The 24,739-nt window shown below is 41.8% G+C and overlaps 2 protein-coding genes and 2 non-coding genes across 4 annotated transcripts in view; 3 read left to right on the top strand and 1 right to left on the bottom strand.

Annotated features, from left to right (window-relative positions):
* The window catches only part of LOC117470245 (NADPH oxidase 4), a 25,089-nt gene extending 5,218 nt beyond the window's left edge, over window positions 1-19,871 (top strand). Inside the window, exons 4-18 of the mRNA XM_034114949.1 lie at window positions 2,747-2,831; window positions 4,517-4,614; window positions 4,927-4,954; window positions 5,255-5,327; window positions 7,062-7,142; window positions 7,663-7,822; window positions 9,308-9,472; window positions 9,713-9,775; window positions 10,666-10,726; window positions 11,659-11,740; window positions 14,393-14,512; window positions 14,606-14,714; window positions 15,240-15,308; window positions 17,220-17,320; window positions 18,262-19,871. Of these exons, the coding sequence (XP_033970840.1) occupies window positions 2,747-2,831; window positions 4,517-4,614; window positions 4,927-4,954; window positions 5,255-5,327; window positions 7,062-7,142; window positions 7,663-7,822; window positions 9,308-9,472; window positions 9,713-9,775; window positions 10,666-10,726; window positions 11,659-11,740; window positions 14,393-14,512; window positions 14,606-14,714; window positions 15,240-15,308; window positions 17,220-17,320; window positions 18,262-18,382 (1,416 nt within the window). The 3' untranslated portion in view covers window positions 18,383-19,871. The remainder of the gene's footprint in view (window positions 1-2,746; window positions 2,832-4,516; window positions 4,615-4,926; window positions 4,955-5,254; window positions 5,328-7,061; window positions 7,143-7,662; window positions 7,823-9,307; window positions 9,473-9,712; window positions 9,776-10,665; window positions 10,727-11,658; window positions 11,741-14,392; window positions 14,513-14,605; window positions 14,715-15,239; window positions 15,309-17,219; window positions 17,321-18,261) is intronic.
* Window positions 15,924-15,995, top strand: trnad-guc. Its single transcript has one exon. It is a non-coding gene; the product is annotated as a tRNA-Asp (tRNA).
* Window positions 17,772-17,843, top strand: trnad-guc. Its single transcript has one exon. It is a non-coding gene; the product is annotated as a tRNA-Asp (tRNA).
* Window positions 19,872-21,007: 1,136 nt separating the features above from the next.
* Window positions 21,008-24,273, bottom strand: tyr (tyrosinase). The gene is made up of 5 exons (XM_034114950.1): window positions 23,446-24,273; window positions 22,661-22,877; window positions 21,753-21,900; window positions 21,350-21,531; window positions 21,008-21,264 (listed from the first exon to the last, which is right to left on the bottom strand). The coding sequence occupies exons 1-5, from the start codon at window positions 24,271-24,273 to the stop codon at window positions 21,017-21,019; spliced, it is 1,623 nt and encodes a 540-aa protein (XP_033970841.1). The 3' UTR covers window positions 21,008-21,016.
* Window positions 24,274-24,739: the final 466 nt, after the last annotated feature.

A 24,739-nucleotide genomic window follows, 5' to 3' on the forward strand; every position in this document is an offset into this window, starting at 1 on the left:
TGAGAAACTGTTAGAAAGTATCGGGGAATCCCTGCGGAGTGGAGTCAATTAATGTTTAAGCTGTCGATCAGCTGTCCGCAGCGTCTCCACTGCAGCCTTTGCATCTCAACCCCCCCCCCCCCCCCCCCCCCCCGCGGCAACTCTATATCCACCAGTTTAAGGAAATAAAACTAATGTGTTGAGTTACATCAGCTGCCAGATCTACCAAATATATGGTGTTCTTAGTTTCCATACCTCCTGTGTTTTATGAGCGACTTATCAAGTCTTAGCAAACGGCATAAAACATGATTAAACGTGATAGTATATAAAACCATGCTCGTATCTATACAACCTATAGAAAAGCAAAACGGCCTCAGTTTAGACGTAATTCTGTCCTTCTGTTTACCGCATCATTTATGAGAATACATGTCATAACATTAAGACAACATATTCGAGGTGGTTTTCAATAACATATCCGTATATATTTATTTCTCCAAGTTATGTTTTTGTGTGCACTGAGGAGTCTCAAACAGGGGTTTGTTTCATCATTTTAAGATTGGCTTTAATCAATGTTTGCAAATGAATTCTTCATATTTGATAAATGAGAGGTAACATTTTATTTATGGTATTATTTTCACATATTTCTCTCCATTCTTCCTTCTGCTAACGGTGTCGCAGTTTCTCGTCTCTCCCGTTTTTGTGCTTAGTGCATACGCATGGGTCAGAGTTTGCATGGAGGACCGCACATTTTCCCGTCAAGTTTGTTTTTTATAAATCGCAAATATTGTTTAGTAACTGGCGTGTATGGGCTCAGAACAGTCTCATAATACACACATGCACACAGAAGGATTCACACTTGTATTTCATGATCCGCAAAAGGATTCACACTTGTATTTCCGGATCCACACTTGTGTTTTTCAATGCACACACAAATGTGTTCCGTTTCATATACATGTAAATAAAATCCAAATACAGAAAAAAGTTTTACATATGTATTTTTGATCCTCACATATTTGTTTTCCGTTTAAAACCGCTGCACCTGCAAACACAAACCGCTTTCTGTGCATGGATCGCTCTGCATTCGTGTGTGGGTTTTTTGAGACTCCCCTGACGGTGACCCGATTCGTACTTGTAATTTTTTCTATCTATAGCCAATCAGATGTCTCCTCAATTCTAAGCCAATCACATGAGCGCGCCCCCACAAGGGTAGATTTATTGCGTTCATGACGTAGCGCTTCATGTACGCATTTTGCGCTGTCCGGAGCTGACAGGTCCATGGAGCCTGCCTGCAGGCGCTAATCTCAGGACACCTCCACTCTCAGTACATTACCACTTTCCGATCAGGAAATGCACGCAAATACAAGCCTTTATATTATTAAGGTACAGTGCCACTTTCCGAACCATTAATGAATGCTTGTGTACACAAAAACGGCAGGCAAAACTGTTTTAAATGTGTGTTTCCTGTATGGCGATCAGCTGCTTTATTTATGTCTGTATGAAGTTGTTGTGAGTGTGGAGGGAGCAGCTACAGGTTAGCTTAGCCTAATCGATCAGTGCACTACGAAGCCAGTGCTAGACAGTGAACTGTCAACGGGGGGAGCCCCGCCGGTCATTATCGGCCGATATTCACTCTTAATAGTTTGATCGGTGCTCTCTATAAAGGCCGATCAGGAGAGCTGGATCTGATCGATATGGACATAAACGCGAGTGAAGTTTTAGCGAGCTGCATGAGAAACTGACGGGCTGTCAGGAGAGAGGGAGGGAGAGAGGAAAAGAGATGATCCTTACTCCCGTGTTATTATCCGGTCATAGTCCGGTAATTACCTAACGGAAACGCTGCTACACAATTCTTATTATTATTATTATTGAAACATGACCGGTAAGTTTCAAATTTGTCCGGTAAAATTAAATTCTGTCCGCGGAAACCCTGCTCCGGACTACGCAAAATGCGTATATGAAGTGACATGAACGCAAGAAATCTACCCTCGTGGGGGCGCGCTCATGTGATTGGCTTAGAATTGAGGAGACATCTGATTGGCTATAGATAGAAAAAATTACAAGTACGAATCGGGTGACCGTCAGGGGAGTCTCAAAAAACCCACACACGAATGCAGAGCAATCCATGCACAGAAAGCGGTTTGTGTTTGCAGGTTCAGGGGATTTAAACGGAAAACAAATATGTGAGGATCAAAAATACATATGTAAAACTTTTTTCTGTATTTGGATTTTATTTACATGTATATGAAACGGAACACATTTGTGTGTGCATTGAAAAACACAAGTGTGGATCCGGAAATACAAGTGTGAATCCTTTTGTGGATCATGAAATACAAGTGTGAATCCTTCTGTGTGCATGCGTGTATTATGAGACTGTTCTGAGCCCATAGGCGTACGCCACCTTTTTAGCGTACGCACCGTTTATAAATGAGGCCCCAGATGTCAATTTGAAAGTGTGCAGGATTTCTGAGGGACAATAGTTTTTTCAAAATCTGTTAGGGTGTTCCTGTTAGTATGTTTTTATTATATATACTCATGTGTAGATATGGGCATATGGGAAATTCACTACTTAAATGCAATGTTTCCTATGAGGTACATTTGGGAGATTTTTATGTTAAGATTTATTAAAGTTGCCTCGTTGGTAAAGATACAATCTAAATATAGGGAGGGAAGAGGATATATTGAAAACTCAGAATATGTGTTATGTTTCTCTTGACTCTAAGCCACAAAAATAACACTATTGTCTGTGTTATAACACACACTCATGCAGGTATCGAGCAGAGAAACTCGCAGACTGCTGGACAAGAGCAAGACCTTTCATGTGGCATGTGGAGTTTCCATCTGCATCTTCTCTGGTAAAAACTGTCACTTATCACCACAGCTCGTGTGTGTGTGTGTGTGTGTGTGTGTGTGTGTGTGTGTGTGTGTGTGTGTGTGTGTGTGTCTGTGTGTGTGTGTGTGTGTGTGTGTGTGTGTGTGTGTGTGTGTGTGTGTGTGTGTGTGTGTGTGTGTGTGTGTGTGTGTGTGTGTGTGTGTGTGTGTGTGTGTGTGTGTGTGTGTGTGTGTGTGTGTGTGTGTGTGTGTGTGTGTGTGTGTGAGGTGTTAACAAATGGACCCAGGCTGGCTCAGCAATCCTTGCGTACCAGCTGTGAAGCCCTTCTAGCTGGTCATGAAGATTTTTCCTGCCGTGTGTGTGTGTGTGTGTGTGTGGGTGGGTGTGTGTGTCTGATCTTGTTCCTGTGGGTCCCCCCTCATGACATCATGAGAGCTTCCAGCAGCTGTGTGTCCGCTGGGTCTCTGCTTCACAGGCTTCTTCCTTTTATCCATTCTTGTGTTTCCTGAGAGGCTTCATATCTGTATGGAAACACATGACTCTTTCTCACGATAAAGTGAAACTAAGTCAGCACAAGCCACCTACATAAAACAATATGCTGTGTGCTTTTTCTCTTAGTGATCCTGTCATAATAGTTTTTTTATGGATTTGTATTTACATTTTATTCCTGTAATCCTATCAGAATGTCCAAACTAGTGAACATGTAAGGTTAGGGTGGACCCATCTTGTCCCGTTGCCTAATAACTTTCTCAAGGAACACTGTCAGTCCCAGAGAGTGACACATTTTAAAGAAACTCACATTTTTTCATCCATTGTTAAAAATCAAGGCAACACAACTTTCGAGGCTGCATTAGCTGCCGTGTTCAGAGAATTATTCTGCTTCCATGTTTACTAACAGAAAACGGATCCATAGAAATTCTCTTCACTATGGCATCTTCTGTAAGCTTAAGTCTTATTTCTTCACTGCCATTCACTCCTCTCTCACACACTCACACACACACACACACACACACACACACACACACACACACACACACACACACACACACACACACACACACACACACACACACACACACACACACACACACCCTTCAGGCAAAGCTCTCATGTTATAATAGCGGAGTTCCAAAGTGTTGAGGCAGCAACTGACAATGAAGACAGCAGGGATGGGAGAGAGACACACATGGAGAGAAGAAAGGGGGGCTGGGGGGAGCAATGGGAGTGAGAGAGGATGTGAGTGAGAAAAAAGGACTCTTGTGTCTCATGATTACGCCCTCTAATTCCATCAGCTGTCGAATGGCTGCATGGTTAGCCTATGATGTCAGGGAGGTGTGTGTGTGCGAGTGTGTGTGTGTGTGTGTGTGTGTGTGTGTGTGTGTGTGTGTGTGTGTGTGTGTGTGTGTGTGTGTGTGTGTGTGTGTGTGTGTGTGTGTGTGTGTGTGTGTGTGTGTGTGTGTGTGTGTGTGTGTGTGTGTGTGTGTTTCAGTGAGTCAGGAGGATATTTTGCTGACTTTCTGCTGAATATACAAAGAGATTTTTGTACGAGTGTCCCCTTGCAGATCATTTTGACCATTATAATTAAGACTGTGTACGTGTGGGTGTGTGTGTTTAAAGCAGAGGAGCTGTTCCATATGTGTGCTGTTGTCTGTGCACAACAAATGTGTTTCAAATGAATACTGTGTAACTCTTTCTCTTCTTCGGTAGTTGTACATGTGTCTGCCCACCTGGCGAACGTTGTCAACTTCAGTGTGAGCTACTCAGAGGATTTTCCTGCTCTCAATTTGGCTCGCTACAGAGGAGAGGTGAGACACAAACACGTTTTGTCCTTTTTACTTTTGAGGCCCCCTATTGACTTGATGCATTCCTTCCCTCTAACCATAACCATCACAAGAACATGTCTAACCCCAAATCTCCCTGTGACCTTTAGGGCGAGGTAAGCTTACAGAACTATGGGAAATCTCCTTAAAGGCATTTATAGTGTTTCACTAAGTTGCACACACAAAGAGTGGCAAAAGTAGTGGTTGAAAAATGAAAAAAACTGAGTCAGAGGAGGAAGTACTATCCCTTTACACCACTTCTGCACACCTAACCCATGTTCTATGTATCTTTCCCAGGACCCCAAGCTGATCATTTTGACCACAAGTAAGAAGCACTACTTTCTTATACAGTATTTCATTCTGACCATAGGTGTGTGTGTGTGTGATGTTTATGCTGGTAAAGGGGATACTTAAAACAATTTAAGGGTGTAAACATCTTGCAGATTAGAGTGGCTTTTATTTCAGGAAGAGAGAAGGAAGTCATGCTGTGTTCAGACTTATCTTAATCCAATGTTTTGCTGTTTCAGTGGGTAAAATGAGTCCATATAAAGAACTGGATTGCTTGCCTGCTATTAAATGTATCTCACGTTAATGTGTCCTATTTTAATTGCCTGATTTTCTTCAGTCCCAGGAGTCACAGGCGTCCTGTTGGTTCTCATCCTCTTCCTGATGTTCACCTCATCCTCCTACTGCGTACGGTAGGTCAGCCAGACCCCCATGAATATAAAAGGTTCCACAAACCTAGAATATCACATCTCAATGTCTATGAGCTTTGCATGTGTGAGAGAACATTTTTTTTTGTTGAATGGTTTGCTGTCTTGCAACTTTTTTATTTAAATGAATGGGAGCCTGGTATCTAGTTATCTTAGTACAACTTATTTTGTGCTTGTATTTATGTATCTGTTTTGCTATGTATCTCTTTGTATTGTTTCTGTTTCCTTTTTGTTTCTGCCTGAGTTCATCTTGCGTGTCAGGTCAAAGAGAAATGCAAAATGGAAACCATAAGGAGACGTGCTAACAGACCCCTGTTACAGATGAAATCCTCACTAAGTGTTCCACTCATGGCTCTGTCATTACTCGGGTCATAGAGGGTCACCCATTCTGCATGTGTGCATATGTGTGTGTGTGTGTGTGTGCGTATATATGTGTGTGTGTGTGTGTGTGTGTGTGTGTGTGTGTGTGTGTGTGTGTGTGTGTGTGTGTGTGTGTGTGTGTGTGTGTGTGTGTGTGTGTGTGTGTGTGTGTGTGTGTGTGTGTGTGTGTGTGTGTGTGTGTGTGTGTGTATATGTGTGTGTGTGTGTTCGTGCAAGTGCTGTCCTTGCTTTCTTCTGTAATCGAACAGAGGATAAGAGGCTTTTCCAGACCACTTAGGGCTTTAGATAAGAGTTTGGGGAAGTGTCTTGAGTGCTGGGATGAAGGCTGCCACACCAGAAATACCTGCATAATGAGTCACAATGATCCAGTGATACTACCAGACAATAATGCCCTGAAGATTACTCAAACAATAATGCAAAGATTTATAAATAACAGAATATATAAAAACAAATAATACTGATTAAATACGAGTAGATCAAGATAACCTGAACATCATTGTTATGCTTGTGTTTTTAAAAAAAAGCGAAAACAATGTGTCTTTAATTCTGACATATGATAATATTAAACGTATTTATATTTAAGCCAGCCTTAACATGTGTTGTCATCCTGTTAATGCTGGACAAAAGAAAACAACTTTAGGTGTTTTGCTTTGATCAAGCCCTTTTGATACAATACTTATACTGATAACATACAGTATGAGGGTCTCCCATAGCACACTACTGAGCAGAGATTTGTTTTAATGGGAATATATTTGTACAGATTCTATTAGTAAGGTATACTAAATGTGCAAATGTTTATGTTATACAGTACATCTGTTTTTCTTTGAGACAGTTTTACTAAACTTTTACAAATATAGACTAAGGGTAAAATCACTGGATTATGAAGCAATGATCACTTAACACTTTCATTTTGTTTTATAATAAACTAAGATGCTCGGCTGCGTGGTGTCCCTTTGCAGAAACAGGGTATACTTTAAGAAAACAAACATGACAGAAGTTGCAGTAGCAGAGGATGAATACAGGGTTTGATGACGCTCATTGTTTGCAGTATTTATGGGGGGTCGTTGTGTGTAATGACCCCTTTCATATTGACCTCTGATGTCCTGCTTACTCAGGCTCTGTGCTGGGAGTCTGTGCGTCTGGTCCTGAACAAACTCTGACCTCGCTTTCTTCTTTTGTTGTCTTTGCTCTTTTTGTGCCTCTTGTTCTCTGGTTTCCTTATATCATATTACAACGTTATAATTCCTCATTTATATCTACTTTTCATCATTATCTCTCTTTTGAAAATCCTTAGTGTTAGAAGAGTTCCTTAAATCCTATATGATGCTTCTTTTTCAGGTTGTCCAACTATGAGATCTTCTGGTACACACACAACCTCTTCATTGTTTTCTACATCATCCTCATGGTGCACATGGTCGGGTAGGTGTCTGGGCTAAGCATTACATCTACGTGTGTGTGCTTGTGTGTGGGTTTGTCTCTGAATGAGTCGACACGTTTTCTTTTTTTGCACAATTTGTCTCCCTCTCAACCACTTCTTACAGAAAACAAGATAAGAGTTAGCTTCAACTGTGAATGTCAGCAAATATTGGTGCCTCCCACTGACAGCTGGAGACATCTCTACATTTGCTCAAGTTGCTTTTGACTCACTGATAAAATAAATCACGCAGTGTTTAACTGAATCCCTTCGTAAATTAATAGTCTTGTTATAGACCTATTTTACATGCTAATATAATGTCACTTGCTCAAGACAGCATTTCATTTTAATTACATTTTCTAAGAGTTTTTAATGGAAAATCAGGATGTAGGAATTTTTTAATACCCTCACATATGTGGTCCTAGGCTGAACATACACAAACATACATACATACTTTACAGGCAATCCTTCATGTTACACTAAAATCCCCATCTAACATAATCTTGATTCTTGTCTTTCCATCAGAGGAGCTCTGAAGTATCAGACCAACTTAGAGGGCCACCCTCCTGGCTGCCTCAGAGCCAATCAGAGCAGCACGGAGCAGCCGGGTGAGGAGCTGGAGGCGGGTGAGGACGAAGAGAGAAGATGCGGAGAGGAGGCTCACTTCCAGCCGCACTACCCTCAGGTGTGTGTGTGTGTGTGTGTGTGTGTGTGTGTGTGTGTGTGTGTGTGTGTGTGTGTGTGTGTGTGTGTGTGTGTGTGTGTGTGTGTGTGTGTGTGTGCGCGTGTGTGTGTGTGTGTGTGTGTGTGTGTGTGTGTGTGTGTGTGTGTGTGTGTGTGTGTGTGTGTGTGTGTGTGTGTGTGTGTGTGTGTGTGTGTGTGTGTGTGTGTTGTAAAGTTTTGTATAAGTAGTGAATACATGTGTTGAGTATTTGGGAGGTGTCGGAGGCAGTTTATTAGAGGTTCAGTGCTGTAGGGGAGGGGCAGGCATCCTCTTCCTACTTCAAGGCCGGTGTTTGTGTGCGTTTCTTCCTGCGGGTGTGATTATGTGTTTGCACATGGTCGTTAAGCAGCGAGCTGGTTCCATAAAATCCCCCTTAAACCCCATTGTGCTTTGCAGGTTTTAATGGAGTTGTGAGCAATTAGTCTGCTCAGGGTAACTGCAAACAAAAAGAAGCAGAAACACAGATAGAAAGGTGGAGAGATTTCACGTGTGTTCTCACAAATATACTCTCTTGAGTCTGATTCAGAGCTTTGTTGTGTTAGGAGAATCAGCCTTGATTAAAGGCAACATAGGATTCCCCAACGTGTCCTGTATCAGAGCTAACGCTGCAGTCTTTTTATACCACCCAGATCGAAATTATAAGCAGCCTTGAGGGAAAAAAAATTCCACCTCCTGTTTGAATCTTGAGATGGAATCATCTACAGCATTGATGTGTTCACTTTGCAAAAGTAAGAACGGATCTGAAGTTCCATCTTTTTAAAATCCAAAGTGAACACAGATGCAAGTTATTTTACTAATTTAAACAGCCTGCTAATACACTGTCCATTTGTATCTTTAAAACAAATGTAACTCAATAGAACTAGCTACTTTATACTTCATTGTAATATACCTGGTGTGACAATAAGCCAAGCAACAGGGGTAACCATCTTGGTTGCGTGAACGCTGCCCTAATAATTAGAAGTTTACCCTCTAAAATGCTATAAAATGTCTGCAGATATGTTTAAAATACTTCAGTAACAAAACTTCATCATTATCGAATTTCAGCTGCTCAGTACAAGAAGAGCAAAAGTCCATCTGAAGGCTGTTGAAAATGTAGACTTATCAAAGCAAACCTCTCTGCAGGGCTGCGCAGAGAAAAGTGGTTCAGGTAACCATTTCTCAACAACATGCTGTACAGCCATGCCTGTAAAACAGTGTGTCGGTCCAAATGTCTTAATGTAACGTTAATGTAAAACTCAAAATAACTGTGTAAGTGTAAATGGCAAAACCCACTAGAGTGTCTCTCATGTGCAGACAGCAAAGCAGCCTTCAGCATTAAATGAAAGCTATAATTCGTTTTTGTATTTGTGCCAGTCTTCTTTTGAAATGCCTCCATTACTTGTTAGAACATTCAAGTGTTAATATAACGATGGAGAAAATCCGTTTTTTTCCATTGTGTATTTGTAGACATGGCTTTGGGTGTCCGGCCCTCTCTGTCTTTACTGTGCCGAGCGTTTCTACCGCTACATCCGGAGCAGCGACCCTGTAACCATAGTGACAGTCATCAGGCACCCCTGTGATGTCATTGAGTTGCGCATGCTGAAGAAACACTTTAAAGCTCGACCTGGACAGGTGAGAAGACATTACATCTTTATCTCCTCAATGTTTTTAACTACTTTGCTATTAAGTTTGACAAATTATGTGTTATGAGGACGATATAAACGCCTCTGCTGTATGATTCCTAAGTTAAAAGGTTTATCCAACTTTTTCTCCTGCACTTCCTTTGGTTTGCTCTCAACATGCCCCCCCTCTAATCCTCTCTGTCTCTTTCTGCCCCTTTCTGTCTCGCCATCTCCTCCTTCTCTTTCTCAGTATATTGTTCTTAACTGTCCAGGTGTCTCTTCATTTGAGAACCATCCCTTCACACTCACAACGGTAAGACCCTTTGCAACACATTCCTCACTCATGACACAATGCAAAAACACACGCACACACACACACACACACACACACACACACACACACACACACACACACACACACACACACACACACACACACACACACACAAGCACACACACACACACACACACACACACACACACACACACACACACACACACACACACACACACACACGTGTCTTTACAGTTTCTAAAACGTTCTCCCCCCTGGCAAAGAACATGCAGTTATTTGTCTCTCTCAACATCCCGCCCTCCTCTGCTGCTGGCTGACATGTGAATGACAGCTGGGTCGTCCAGATATATTCAGTTTCAGATTGTTTGTAAATGTTTTCAGATTAAGTCCAGATTGTATGAGGTAGGAGCGGAAGACACACAAACAACTTGCTGTTAAGTCAGCATTCAGGAATTGACTCAAACTCACAAAGAGAGACACGCACGCACGCACGCACGCACGCACACACACACACACACACACACACACACACACACACACACACACACGCACACGCACACACAGACACACACCAGTATGTGCATGCCTATGCCTGGTGTGTTATGGGGCTCTGAGGAGGAGGGCAGCGAATCACACTGACAGAGAGCAGACAGACCCCTGAGGCTAGTAACGCGGCCTGCCAACAGGAAGGTTGTGTGTATCAGTGTGTGTGTGTGGGTGTGTGTGCGTGCATTGTAAAATGTAATGAAAAGAGTTCTCGCTATGTAGCATGGTTGAGTGTGTGCATGTCTGTCTTTGTGTTAGTTGCACATGTATGAGTCCAACAACTAGGAGTGTGTGTTCTTGTGTATGTCTCTGTGTGTATTGTGTTGTGACTCACTGTCTGCTCTCTCTCTAACTCCTTGCAGTGTCCCACAGAGAACAAGGAAACGTTTGGTGTTCATCTCCGAGTCGTGGGAGACTGGACTGGTGGGCGGACACACACACACACACACACACACACACACACACACACACACACACACACACACACACACACACACACACACACACACACACACACACACACACACTCATATGCTTACATGTGCAGAAACGCAGAGATAAAAGGACTGACAAATAGACACACACACACATTTTTTGTTGCCTATCAGAGTCGAGGGATGGAAGTCTCTTTGTTTTTTCCCTTGTCTCTGGGGAGGCATTTACAAAAACCTACATTTTTATGTGTGAGTGTGCCTCTGTGTCTACCGGTATTTCTCACTTTTCGTGTGTGCATGGTTCCCACAGTTTTATTGTCTCGATGGAAAACTTGAGTTGCCATGCTGCATGGGCACACAAATAAATAATACACAGTTATTTAACACTTACAGAGCTTGTTGGTTTTCTTCTAAAGGGCTGCAAATCTGCACATATTTTTTATGTTTTTGAGGCACAAGCACTTTACATACATTTAAAGTAGATTAGAGAAAAGGAAAAGCCAATGACAAGAAACACTATCCTATCCTTGCATTTTCTTTTATGCTTATGCATTAGCTCCATTTGTATACAGCAGACTTAAACGGCATTAACTTCTCGAGGAAGCCTTGGCCTTTGGGAGCCTGTGACATGATCGAGAACATGTACACTTTTTTCCACTTGCTACTGTACATATCCCCACACACATGCTTTCAGAACACAGAAAGGGAAGTGGGTCTGTTTGTGTTGGCCCCTTAATCTGCCGTGACCACATGTTGTAAGGAAACAATGGAAAGCATTGAGTGGGAATGTAAAGACACCTCTAAATATGGCAATAACTGTACAGTATTGTTTACATGGTAATCTTGATGTCACTCTCCATTCTTAGAGAGTTAGATCAGTGGATGAAATAATATGAAACTTAAAACCTCTCCTCCCCTCAGAGCGGTTCACACAGCTGTTACTTCCTGAACCAAGGATAGACTTGGAGATCCTTCCCATGGTGCAACAGAGGAGATACCCAAAGTACGTGTGTGTGTGTGTGTGTGTGTGTGTGTGTGTGTGTGTGTGTGTGTGTGTGTGTGTGTGTGTGTGTGTGTGTGTGTGTGTGTGTGTGTGTGTGTGTGTGTGTGTGTGTGTGTGTGTGTGGGTGGGTGTCCATGTGAGGGGCTGTTGTTTGTGTGATGTGGCTGACATGATTTCTCATGAAGGCGCAGAATCACAGAGGGGTCAGAGGTTTTGACCTCCTGACCTCTGACCCCCTCCTCTTCCTGCTCTGTGTTTGAGAGAGAGATAGGCAGAGATGGAGAGGGAGATGAGTTTGTTTTGCGACAGTAAACCAGAGCTAAACAAACCATCGAAACCCCCAGACCCCCCTCACTCTATAAAGATTGGCGAGGTATACAACAATGCAAAGTTAGGGTTAATTTCCATGTATTGTTAATTTGTTATAGTTCGACTAATTACATGCATATATTGTTAATAAAATGTTTTTTTAAATTGTTTTCAAGAAAGACAAATAGTCAGACATTTTGGGAAATATACAATATCTGCAATATTGATACAGGTTTTATTGTTTTTAAAGAAATATATTCAAACCTGTTTAGTTTAAAGGCTGGGAAAACTGCTACAAATAAAGCTAAATATTTGGATCACCTATCACTGCAAAGCTGTCAAACTAACATTTGACTTTGCTACTTTACTCTGAGCCTGTTTTTCAGGTCTCAGGCTCGAAAATGACATTCCCAGAACAAATGACCATATCTTCCCTTCTAAAAGGGTTAAATTAATAATCTTTTCTCAAAGTAATGATAAACCTGTGAGTTGGATGTAGAAGTGTCAGAATCAATATAAATGTTTTTTATTTTAAAGAAAATTCAGATTTTACATAGTAAAAAACTGTAAATTATAGTGTCCGTCCAAAAATTATTTTTTACAGATAGTGAAAACTACCCTTGGATGATGGGTTAGGTTAGTAGACTAAAAGCTTTAGGAATCCAAAGTACAACATATAATAAGTACCCTGTATCAAGATTGATGCAAAACAAGTGAAATTTGACCTTTTTAGAGAGATTTAGCCAAAAACTGGGCCATCTGGGGTCATTTGGGTGGATTTGACCTATCTCTGGCCCCCCTTGCTCGATCTGGTTGGTTGACATACCCTTGTGACCGTTAGAGCCAATAGAATCGAAGGAGGATACCTACATAGACACACATTGTAAAGAAAAAATGTTGCCGCTTCGCGTGTGGAAAGCGAAACTAAACTGGAGGAATGTCTCCTTCTGGAGTTTGGAAACTAAAACGCAGTTGTATTGCTTATGGATTATCAGAAATAATTTCAAAGAAGGCACAGACACATAGGATGAACCTATGGATTAACTGCAGCATCGTTTTTTTATCGTTTTAATGCCATTGAAGACCACTTTTGACCAAGGTAAGCCATATTTATATGTTTAGCTTCTTGGCTCCACATGTGATGATGTACGCTTTCGTTGATAGCGTCGCGAATGTTTATCACTGAGTGTTGAGGTGGGCACCGTTAGATTCAGTGTCTCCAGGACACCAAAAAATAGTGTTTGGTTGTGCATCTAGGATAAGTAATAAGGGAGTTCTGAGTGAGTTTATGTGCCTTTGTCGGTCCCGTTTTTTCGATCGAGGCTAATTCAGAGGCTGAGTGCTAGCATTGTGGGTTTTTTTTGAAAAAAAAAATTAAAAAGATCAGTTGGCTGAGTTTCTTCCCGTTACATGGATATAACACATTCATAGTTTTATTCAATATTAAGATTCCTTAGACGTTGTTTCCTGCAAATGACGCGTTTATCCGCCCGGTACCGGGGGAAGGCGTGAAACAGGATGGATGTATAAAGAAAACTGGATACTGAGTTGGAGACAGGACCCCGTTCATTCCTATGAAAGTTGCTCAGTGGCGCATGAAGCCAAAATGTCCTGAGTCTTGAGGGCAAACGTTTTTATTGATTTTGATTTATAGACGTCTCTTTCTCTATCGAAGTCAATGGGGAAAAGTCTTTATTGGCCCAATGACGCCACGGACTGACACCGACGTTGTAGTACCACCGTTTGGCCACTATAAACATTTGCTTTAACGTCAGCCGTTTTTTAATTTGAAATAAAAAGTATTTGAGCAGCTGTTTTAGGGATGGTGTGTGTGTGTGTGTGTGTGTGTGTGTGTGTGTGTGTGTGTGTGTGTGTGTGTGTGTGTGTGTGTGTGTGTGTGTGTGTGTGTGTGTGTGTGTGTGTGTGTGTGTGTGTGTGTGTGTGTGTGTGTGTGTGTGTGTGTGTGTGTGTGTGTGTGTGTGTGTGTGTGTGTGTGTGTGTGTGTGTGTGTGTGTGTGTGTGTGTGTGTGTGTGTGTGTGTGTGTGTGTGTGTGTGTGTGTGTGTGTGTGTGTGTGTGTGTGTGTGTGTGTGTGTGTGTGTGTGTGTGTGTGTGTGTGTGTGTGTGTGTGTGTGTGTGTGTGTGTGTGTGTGTGTGTGTGTGTGTGTGTGTGTGTGTGTGTGTGTGTGTGTGTGTGTGTGTGATCTGACAGTGGGATTTCCCATGCAGGATGTTTCTCTGTTATGTGTTTTTGACCCTGAGGGAAAAGTATAAATACATATGTGTATATTTTTCCAGTTGCTTGTTTAATTGTCTGTTTTTTTTGTCTACACTGTATGTTCAGGCTTTACGTGGATGGTCCCTTTGGAAGTCCATCAGAGGAAGTGTTTAACTACGACGTCAGTGTTTGTGTCGCGGGTGGAATAGGAGTCACGCCTTTTGCCTGCGTGCTGCATGCTCTTCTGTGAGTTATGTAAAAGAATATCATACACTGGCAAATGAAAAGCAATTTAGGAAATTATTCATATCTATCTTTCTTTCTGTCTTCTTTCTTTAGTGACGGGTGGACAGGTTTCAGGTTGCAGAGGTTGTACTTTGTGTGGGTCTGCAGGGAGCTCAAGTCCTTCTACTGGTTTGCTGAGCTGCTGTGTGCCCTTCATCACAAGGTAGGGACAAAGTCAGCATGCTGAAGCCTTCATGTTCAATCAATTGAAACATGGTGGATTAATCTCTGGCTCATATTCAGAGTTTGTTTGTCCGACTAGTATCCAGTATTTTTCAGTCTTTGAATGACAGACTTAGGTCAGAAGATTCTCTTTTTTGACCTGAGCCACTGCCCCTTAAATGTCTGTGCATGCCCCTGCTTTAACCGTAAAAAAGCTAGCATAGTTTACAAGCAAAGATAATCCACTTGCTTCAGGCTATTGAGAAAGGTTTACTATTGGGTATTTGCTCTCAGTCAGGTCAAAGAAAGTTATTTCAGGTGTTTAAAATGAAGGGGAAGGTCAGAGGTTAAAAAGCGCAAAAGACCGCAGTTGAGCAGGGGATTACTGTGGCACCTGTGCTTTTAAATCTCAAGTAAAACAAAGTGTATGTAGAAATATGGTGCAATCAAATCAAAGTGCATACAAAGAATCACAAATGAAATGAAATGCAGGACCACTAAAACAGATGCTGTGTTTGTCGTTTAGCTTTGGCAGGAAAACCGACCGGACTACTTTAACCTGAAACTGTACGTCAGTCAGACAGACAACCTGCAGGTAGGTGTGACACACACACACACACACACACACACACACACACACACACACACACACACACACACACACACACACACACACACACACACACACACACACACACACACACTATGGTTTTATGTTCATCTTCTCATTGCATTGACTTTTCACTCATTCATATTTCATTGATATATATGACATGCCAGTCAAAGCTAAACCACTAGAGGGCGGTATATGACAGAGAGAGAAGCTACAGGGCATTCAAGTCTTGTATGTTGGTGTTAGTCTGCATGGGAGCCTGTGTGTTGTGTCTATTCTCTCTCTGAACTTCCCAATATTTATTGTGTCAGATTGTATCAGCACTGGATTTCACATTCTCTTCAGCTATATAATCAATATTATTGTTTTTATCAATTGTTTGGGCATATGTTTGATCATACTGTCAATAGCTGCTAATAATTCCTGTAGTGTTAAATAGTTTATGTTGATGGGATCAAGCAAAATTATTGATAATCCAGGAAACATGTCAGATATGGATGTATCAAATAGGAAAACAAAACCAGGATTTTCACTTGGAATGTTTAATGTTCTGTTACTAAATTAGGATTACACGTCATGTGACATCTATACAAAAGCTCCTCGTTAGTATAGTGGTCAGTATCCCCGCCTGTCACGCGGGAGACCGGGGTTCAATTCCCCGACGGGGAGAGTTACACCTTTTGTAATCACGTTACACCCTGACCAAGTTAACAGGAAGCCGTAACACCTGCCTGTGATGAATCAGAGCCTGTCAGAGGTAGCAGAGGCACAGTCGGTGAACTATGAGAAACACTCAATGTAGTGTTTTTGTCCATGCGCAAAACATGCATGAACGAATGATCTTACTCTGTGCAGATATCCAGTTTCGTTGTTCTTAGTTATAAGACAAGCTTTGGTAAAGGCAGCAAATCAGATAACACTCATTTGTGCTGCCTCGCCCCTCTACTGAAAGATCCTTATCTGTATCAGAGTTTAACAGCTAACCACAAAAAGGAAGTGACATGTCACCCGGCTTTTCACTCACACCTGTGTACTATGGGAATGGTTTGAGATATGCCGAGGTTTTTGGCTTGTCAGTCTCTTACCCCAGATTGATCCAGCATTCCAAAAAGTTAGTTCTGCACATTATTTGATTTCTGTTGAATCGCCTCTTTACATTGCAGATGGATGATATAATCTTTAAAATGTTTTATCTATGATTGCAGAGTCAAGTCAACACTGTCAAGAACTTCTAAAAAAGACATAAATACATAAAATACTACAGTGCACCATACAGGAGCTCAGATACATTTTAGATTTACCTGGTGGATTTAAGGCCGTTATTTTAATCTGCAAAAGCTCGATAATGAACTGTGCTCAGTATATCAATAACTTTCATGGCTGATACAGAAACAACCCACGCAGCTCATTTCCACTTAATCCCACCTTGCAGCCCCTGAATTTGGCTCGGCTTTGTTGATAACTGCCCAAAGCTGTTTGCACTACAGATAACGTTTAATGGCCCTTTAACTGGAGCGCACAGGCTGCTACAGTTTAAAGGTTAACAGGAGAAAGCAAGAGAAGTGGAGGAAGAGGGGGCCGAGGAAGATGGAGTACCCGTTGTCCTGATTGGGATCTTTTAACCTATAAATGTCAAAATGGATTTTCTTCTAAAAAAGTGTCATCAATCCGCTACTGAGTTGGTCAGATGTCTCTAGTAAAGGAAATATCGAAAATATCATGAAGGATAGGTTTCTTCCATAATGGCTGGATTTACACGTCCAACTATTTGCTTAAAAACTTAAAAAGTGATAATATGTAAGTGTTGTATCAATTGCCACAAAATGGCCAAAACAAATCAGTTATTGCAGGATTGTGAAAACTGGATGTTTTATCTTATTACTTCTTTTCCAGAGCATGTCGGAGGAGAAGTACCGTCCACTCACCTCGAGGCTGCTGGTTGGTCGGCCCAGGTGGAATTTACTGTTTGATGAGATCGGGAAGACCAATAAGCAGTAAGTAGATTTCGAATGTCCAGGGGTGAAGATGCTCTCCAGTGTTATTACGTCTAAACTCTTTGTCTCAATACACTGTATTAATTGTGTCATATTGTTCCAGCACGAGCACTTCTATAGTAATGTACTTGTGGCAAACAGCTTTTGGTGACCTTATCTTAACAGAAATGCATTGTGTTAAAACACAAAACAAGGCCACAGAGACAAATAGAACTATGTCTATAATAATAATAATGTCATTGATTTGATCAATTATTGGGCATATCTTTGATCGTACTGTAAAAAACAGCTTATTTTTCCCCCAGTGTTTGATAAATTATCAATGATTAATTTAAAATGTAAGTTGTACTGTATATATTGATCAAATCAATCCAATCCAGGTTTTTTTAGTTGCATTTTTAGCCTTTGATTGATGACTTCCTATTTGAAGGTCATGTGACCTGATAAAAGCTCCTCGTTAGTATAGTGGTCAGTATCCCCGCCTGTCACGCGGGAGACCGGGGTTCAATTCCCCGACGGGGAGAGTTACACTTTTTTTAGAGCACGTTACACCCTGACAACATTAACAGGAAGCCGTAACACCTGTCTGTGATGAATCAGAGCCTGTCAGAGGTAGCAGAGGCACAGTCGGTGAACTATGGGAAACACTCAATGTAGTGTTTTTGTATACGTGTATCATGCACCTGATTTGGAAAGGTTTCAGCTCTGCCTCTTTACAAACACACACCTTCATTGATCTTACTTTGTAAGACAGGCTTTGGTAAAGGCAGGAAATCAGATAAAACGTTTGTCTGCTGCTTTACCCCTTTACAGAAAGATCCTGATCCCTATCAGAGTTAAGTGGCTGACCACAGAAAGGCAGTGACCCTTACACTCACAAGTTATAAGGAAGTCGTTAAACCTGTCTCTCTCTTTCTTTCTCCCTCTATCTGTGGTTTCAGTAAGCGGGTCGGGGTTTTCTGTTGCGGACCAAAGGGCATCTCCAAGACTCTTCACAGACTGTGTAACTCAGCCCGATCCTCTGGAACAACCTTTGAATTCAACAAGGAGTCCTTCAGCTGATCGAACGTCCAAGCTGGTTTTATATTTCACTGAAAAACACAACTTTGCCATTTGACATATGAAAGTGGGCAAAAGAACTTGAACATTCACAGACTATCTTGTTTATTCATATGCATCCCTCCTACGGTCACAAAAGACCCAGCAGAAAAACAACCTTAAAATACAGCCAAACCCACGACTGACTGTTAAAATATTCAAGAAGCAAGAAAAACAGAAGAGACCAGCCCACTGCTCAGATCCTCCACTAAAGTTGCTGTTGGATTTGATCTTTTCCCTGGTACATCCCCATGGAGTAAATACGTCTTTCATCTTTCAGTGCACCAGGCGGAAACATCACGCAGGGATCAACAGACTTATCTTTTTATCCAAACATTTAAAAAAACAGTTAATTTAAAATTAACACAGAGATGGAACCATGTGGAAAACCTCCATTGTGGAATCAAGAACGAGTTAAGAGTCAGCCGAATTGAATTTGACCTTTACTTAACACAACAAAGAACCAGTACCAACCAGGCTCTACTGACCAAAAAGTGTCGGTGTGTCCCACTCACAGACAGAGGATTTGAGGACAGCCTTCAGGGAAATGTTGCTTGTCATCATCAGAATCTGCTGGGATTTGCTTTCAAGAGAGATAATGAGTGGACATATAATGGACACCTGATTTAGTCTTTAGCCCGGTTCTAATCTGGCCCTTACACCCTCCCACTTTGTGTTGGTGTTGTATTTACACTCACAGCTGAATGAAGCACCCTTCTTTGAGGCGTAAGGTATAGATACAAAGGCAATCTTCATGATTAACTTGCATCTCTACGACAGAAGCAGGAACTATTACGTTTCGTAACCATGTTTTACTAAGGAAGAGGCAACCTCAGCACATCCAGGAGAATAAAACGTTGAAGCTTTTGGTGGCATTTCTTTTTATGTAAACAAGTTTTTAAGCCGCCTGGTTTTTGCAACAGTCTCTGTAATTATACAACGAAATGAACCCATCTTCTGTGTGTTAAACGTGTAAAAGGAGTGGGGAGAGGGTTTAGGGGCCGGATTGGTATTGGACCTTTGTTTTACTTTTGTTGTTTGCTGTTCATATACGTGTATCAAAATCTGTCTTTCTACAAAGCAAACCTACACTACACCTCAAGCCAGTATTCTTAGTTGTTTTTATTATTATTTATATTGTACATGTAAAGTTATTTTCTTATGTTATGAGAAAAACTTCTGCAGGGTTTTGGCAAAGTGTATGTCATTATTATTTTTCTTTTATACATATCTCCAGAAAGTCAAGTTACTGATACAAAGAAATGAGGAGATGGGGGTTTCTGCAAAGAACCAACATCTTGATATTTCTGATTGTGTGCCTGAAACAACCATGAACCATCAACCATTTATTTAGCATTTCATATTTATATATATTTGAATGTTGAATTGTATGTCTATTTTTAGGAATGTTCTTTTTTTTGACAAAGTCTGAAATAAAGAGATTTTCTATTTATTATATCTTATATTGCTTGCAAATAGTGGGGAAACATTTACTAATTTCTGGGCCAATTCTATGTTATTATCACAAACATATAATTTGAAGTCACAAGTATGTTTTTTTACATTTTATTTTGTCAAAAAAACACACTTGCCAGTAAAAAGCATCAACTGTTTACTGGCATTCATTAGATTCATGAATTAAATTAGTTGGTTCATTTAAAAAATAGCCATCAAATATGAACTTGATGTGACATGATGACAACAAAATTGCAAAGAAAACCGGATCTTGTTGTTCAATTTTAATGCAGCATAATAGTACACAAACTCATGATTTGTTATCACGATGCCTCTTACTTCTCTTTTCCTCTGAAAGATCACAGTCTCTTCTCATAGCACACTGCTGTGGTCCTTTAGCACCAGCGGTAACACACAAGAGCGATGTGGGAGACTTTCATTGAGATAAATCATTTCAGTAAATGTACTCAAAGGAATGCTGACAAGTCACTGTACAAATACAAGAAAATACTGTAGTGAACTATAAAAAATACTTGCATGTTCATGAAAAAGACTGATTGCATTTTATAATTGAACAACAATTGGCTCTGTGTGAGGTAAAAATATATCCCAAAAAGATCTGCTGGACGTATAAACCTTTTGGGTTATCTTTCAGATGTTGGGTACCTGATTCTTATCCACAATCTTGATTTAAATTGCCCCATACTTCAAAAGGTTAGTTCACCTTAATACCAAAAATATATATATATGAAACGCTAAAATCCATTGAAAACGTTAAGATAAGGTTTTTTAATCCTCTCATTGTTTCTTCTAAGACATGTTGCTGACATTTTTCCATGCTATTACCATCACAATTCAATTAACTTCACCTGCACTGTATCGCCATAGTTTTAGCAGTAATTATCTCAAATTCAAAGTCAAACAAGTTACCGTTTAAAATTTCAATGGATTCTTTACCAGAGCTCAATTACACATTTTACCTTGCACCTGGGTTTATCTTGTTTACCTTGCATCATGAAAATGCAGTCCCTAATAGTTAGTGTGTGTGTGTGTGTGTGTGTGTGTGTGTGTGTGTGTGTGTGTGTGTGTGTGTGTGTGTGTGTGTGTGTGTGTGTGTGTGTGTGTGTACAGTATCAGTGTGCGTTACAGAGTAGTCTGGTATGAAGATGAGCCTTCCTCTGAGCTGCTCTGCAGTAATGGCTGTCTCTCTCCAAAGCTCGGCACCCTCTTCCTCCTCTGGTTACGCTTCCACTTCCTTCTTGCAACAATAAGCACCGCGGCGAAAATTGCAGCGATCAGCGCCCCGAGGATCCCGGCTCCCAGAAGCCATTGCCAGATTTGCTGGGCCTGCTCCAGGTATGGCGTCAGATACTCCTGAACAAACCTCTGGCCTGTAGAGGATAAAAAAGTTTGACGTTTAGGAAATGTTGTAGAAACACTTTTTTTACTGGCCTTGTTTTGTTGTTCAATACACACCAGGGTCCAACATGTAGGCATACTCAAATCCTAGAGCCTTATCGGACAGGAAGTAGTCTCCGTTTCTGTACAGAGGCATGAAGGGCACCATGTAGTAACCGTCATTGTGGCCGATGGGGGCATTGGATCGTGGGTAGTGGGTCCGGAGAGGCTGGTGAGTTCTGAGCCAGCGCTCAAAGATGCTGGAGGAGAGAGGGAAGGAACAGAGAGTCATTATTTCCATCATATAATACTCTGTCCCTCGAGCCCCACTTGACTTAATACTTCTTACTTTTGTTTTGCCTCTTAACTTATTTTCTCTTTGTTCATCTTCACAAACACAATTGGGTATACGCTGCACTAAGTGATGCTGTAACCATAAAGGATTCTCTCTTCCTGTGTGTATTAATAGACTTCATTGTACCTGTCAATGAAAGCATGGTGCAGCAGGAATACGGGGTCGTTGGCTGAGCCCTGCACTGAGGACATGGTGCCGTTCATGAAGACATGCAGGGCGTTGTGCATGGTGCTCTGGCCTGGAGCTGCCATACCTGACGTCGGACTGGCAAAGCCTGCGAGAGGAAAGAAAAGTAAAAACATGTATATAGGAGAAGAGAATCAAAGAGAGACATGTTTACATGCGTCAGGCATGTGAGTAGAGTGATCATCAGTGTAGACAAGCCCCACATTTCTACTAAAGACATTTGTTGCAGGAATATCAAAAGTCACTTAAAAGTTATATATGACGTTTTAACAGTCACATCTATTTGTGGACAAGAACACATGAATCATTATTTTGTTGATTGTTATGGCTTGGTATTTTACGTGCCCTCAGACTCTTTGGTTTATTAGGATCAAGGGAGGCGTGTGGCGCAGTGGACTAGTGTGTTGGTGTTCGGATCAGTGGGGCACAGGTTCAAACCCCACTGCAGTCAGCATGTCGTTGTGTCCCTGGGCAAGACACTTCACCCCAAATTGCTCCTGTGGGGATTGCCCACAGCATTGAGTATGTAAGTCACTTTGGATAAAAGCATCTAACAAGTAACATGTCATGTCATGTAATTAAAATAAAATGATGTTCCTTTGTAAAAAGCCTGGATCATGGAGGCAATCTGTTATCTGGGAAGTTTGACCTGAAGTTTTCCACATCACTATTTGTTCTTGTTATTCTTTGATGCAGACAGACATGTACTTGTCTACCCTTGCAGGAACTAACTGCATAACTAGTCTTCCACTTGATTGGACAGATTAGACCAAGGATTGGATTCAGCTTTAATTGTTGAGAATTATAATAACGTGCACAGTATGTGTGTGTGTGTGTAACACCCCTACCCTCTATGACGTTTCTAAAGCTCCCATTGGCGAATCTGTCCATGGATCCCGACTCGTACTCCGAGAGGCCCACAGTGAAATCCACATCAGCTGTTGTGGGGAGTCTCGGCACGCGGTTGCGGTCATGGTTGCCAGGGTTGCGCAGCAGTTGACCCTCCCCTGTGGCGTTACACAAGGCCTCTCTGCTGTTGTACTCCTCGGGATTGGTGCAGATCACCTACACACACACACACACACACACACACACACACACACACACACACACACACACACACACACACACACACACACACACACACACACACACACACACACACACACACACATATTTTGTAAGTTACTTAGGTTTAAGGGTCATAGACCTTCCTGAGGCTCTACCCCAAATATCAAACTGCAAGTTTCTGGACAGACTTCTCTCAATAACTGAGAAGACGCTATCTTTGATATTTTCCATGTGGTCTAAAGCCTCTGAAGTAGGATTTCCCCTCTGATCTGTTATGTTGAATGAATCCCTTGAGGGCAATTCTTAAAAAAAAGAAATGGCAGGTTTCAAACCAAATCGCACATTTCTTTGGATTAAGAGGTTAAACCAGCTTTAGAAGCAAACCTGCATAGTGCAATAGGGGGAAACAAGCCTTTGTTTGTTTCCTGGAGAAAGGAATCTTTTGTTTCCTAATAATGGATAAGAAAGATTTGCTAATAGATCAACACATAGTTAAACATGCAGTTTTCACTCACAGTCACACTCACAATGAGATTCAGAGAAATAGCATTTATTTTCTCACCTTCCATGAGGAGAAGACTGAAGCGGGGCTGATGAGGTTGGGATTGAGGGGGCTGCGTCCCCCCATCAGAGCGTCGGTGCATACCTCACAGGTCTGGGCATCCCTCCAGTCCCAGTATGGGATAGTGAAGTTAAAATCTCCTGTCAGCTTTCTTATCTCATTCTCCCAGTGGAGCAGGAAGACTCGGTGCCATGGCAAAAATGCAGCAGATTCATGGGCAAAGTCAATATCTCTCCACACGTTCCCTGGCCCTCCCAAGAAGGCGTCCCGGGACACGTAGTAGTGCATCCAGACAAAGAGATCATAGGAGTTGATGTCAGAGAACATGGGGTTCTCACCGTTTTCCCCCATCTCTGCTCTTGTTGCCGTTGAGATCACATAGTCAGCGTTGATGGTGTTCTTTGCCAGGTTCAGATAAGAGGTGAACTTCTGTTGCTCTGCAGGTGACATGGTCAGGATGTTCCTGCGCACTGACTCCCTGTACTCAGCACAGTTTGAACCCCAGTAACCAAACCTGCATTCACCACAGTTATAACCTCCATAGTTTCCAGCACAACGACAAGTCCGGTTAAAGAAAGCTAAAGGCCATCGCTCTCTGTCGTCAATCCCACTGTGGGGGTACTGGGGCCCATGGGGCTCATCGGAGACCTCCACCTCGGTGCAGAAACCACGTCCTGACATGGCACCGCATTGTGAGCCATCCCCGTCCCACACAGGGCAACACTCTTTGGTCCGTAGGCCCTCTGAGTTGGCACATGGGCGAGGGTATTGGCATAAACAAGTCCCAATGAGCTGCAGCAGAACTACAGATACGTACAAGTTCTTCATGATGAAAAGTCAGAGGAGCTCCAGTCTTAACTACAGTGGGAATGTAAAGTCCTGCTAAGAAGATGCTCAAATTAAAGCCTGATGCCTTCACAGACTGCAGCTGAAAAGGTTAGACTCAAAAGCAGCACAGAGGAGTACGTTAGCTGCCAGAAAGTTACATCTAGTTAGTAGGGTACAAGCAGAGAAATACAGGATTGCTGTTACCTGTATTTATACAAGCACTAAGACTTACTTCTCAAAGGTTGTAGCTTGGAGATTTCTGAAACTTGCTTCCCCTCTATGCCACCATCTAACCCTCCACCAAACCTCCTTCCACCTCTCCCTCTGTTAAACCCAGCCAGCAGTCTCCTGTTCTCTCCCTAATCATTGAGCCGTTTTAGGGGCTGTCCTCTGACAAAGTGTGTGATCTCATTGTGATCTCACACACTCAGAAAGGCACACACACAAGCCCTCACACACCATCACA

This window comes from Trematomus bernacchii, unplaced genomic scaffold (genome assembly GCF_902827165.1).
Source record: "Trematomus bernacchii unplaced genomic scaffold, fTreBer1.1, whole genome shotgun sequence".
Taxonomy (NCBI): domain Eukaryota; kingdom Metazoa; phylum Chordata; class Actinopteri; order Perciformes; family Nototheniidae; genus Trematomus; species Trematomus bernacchii.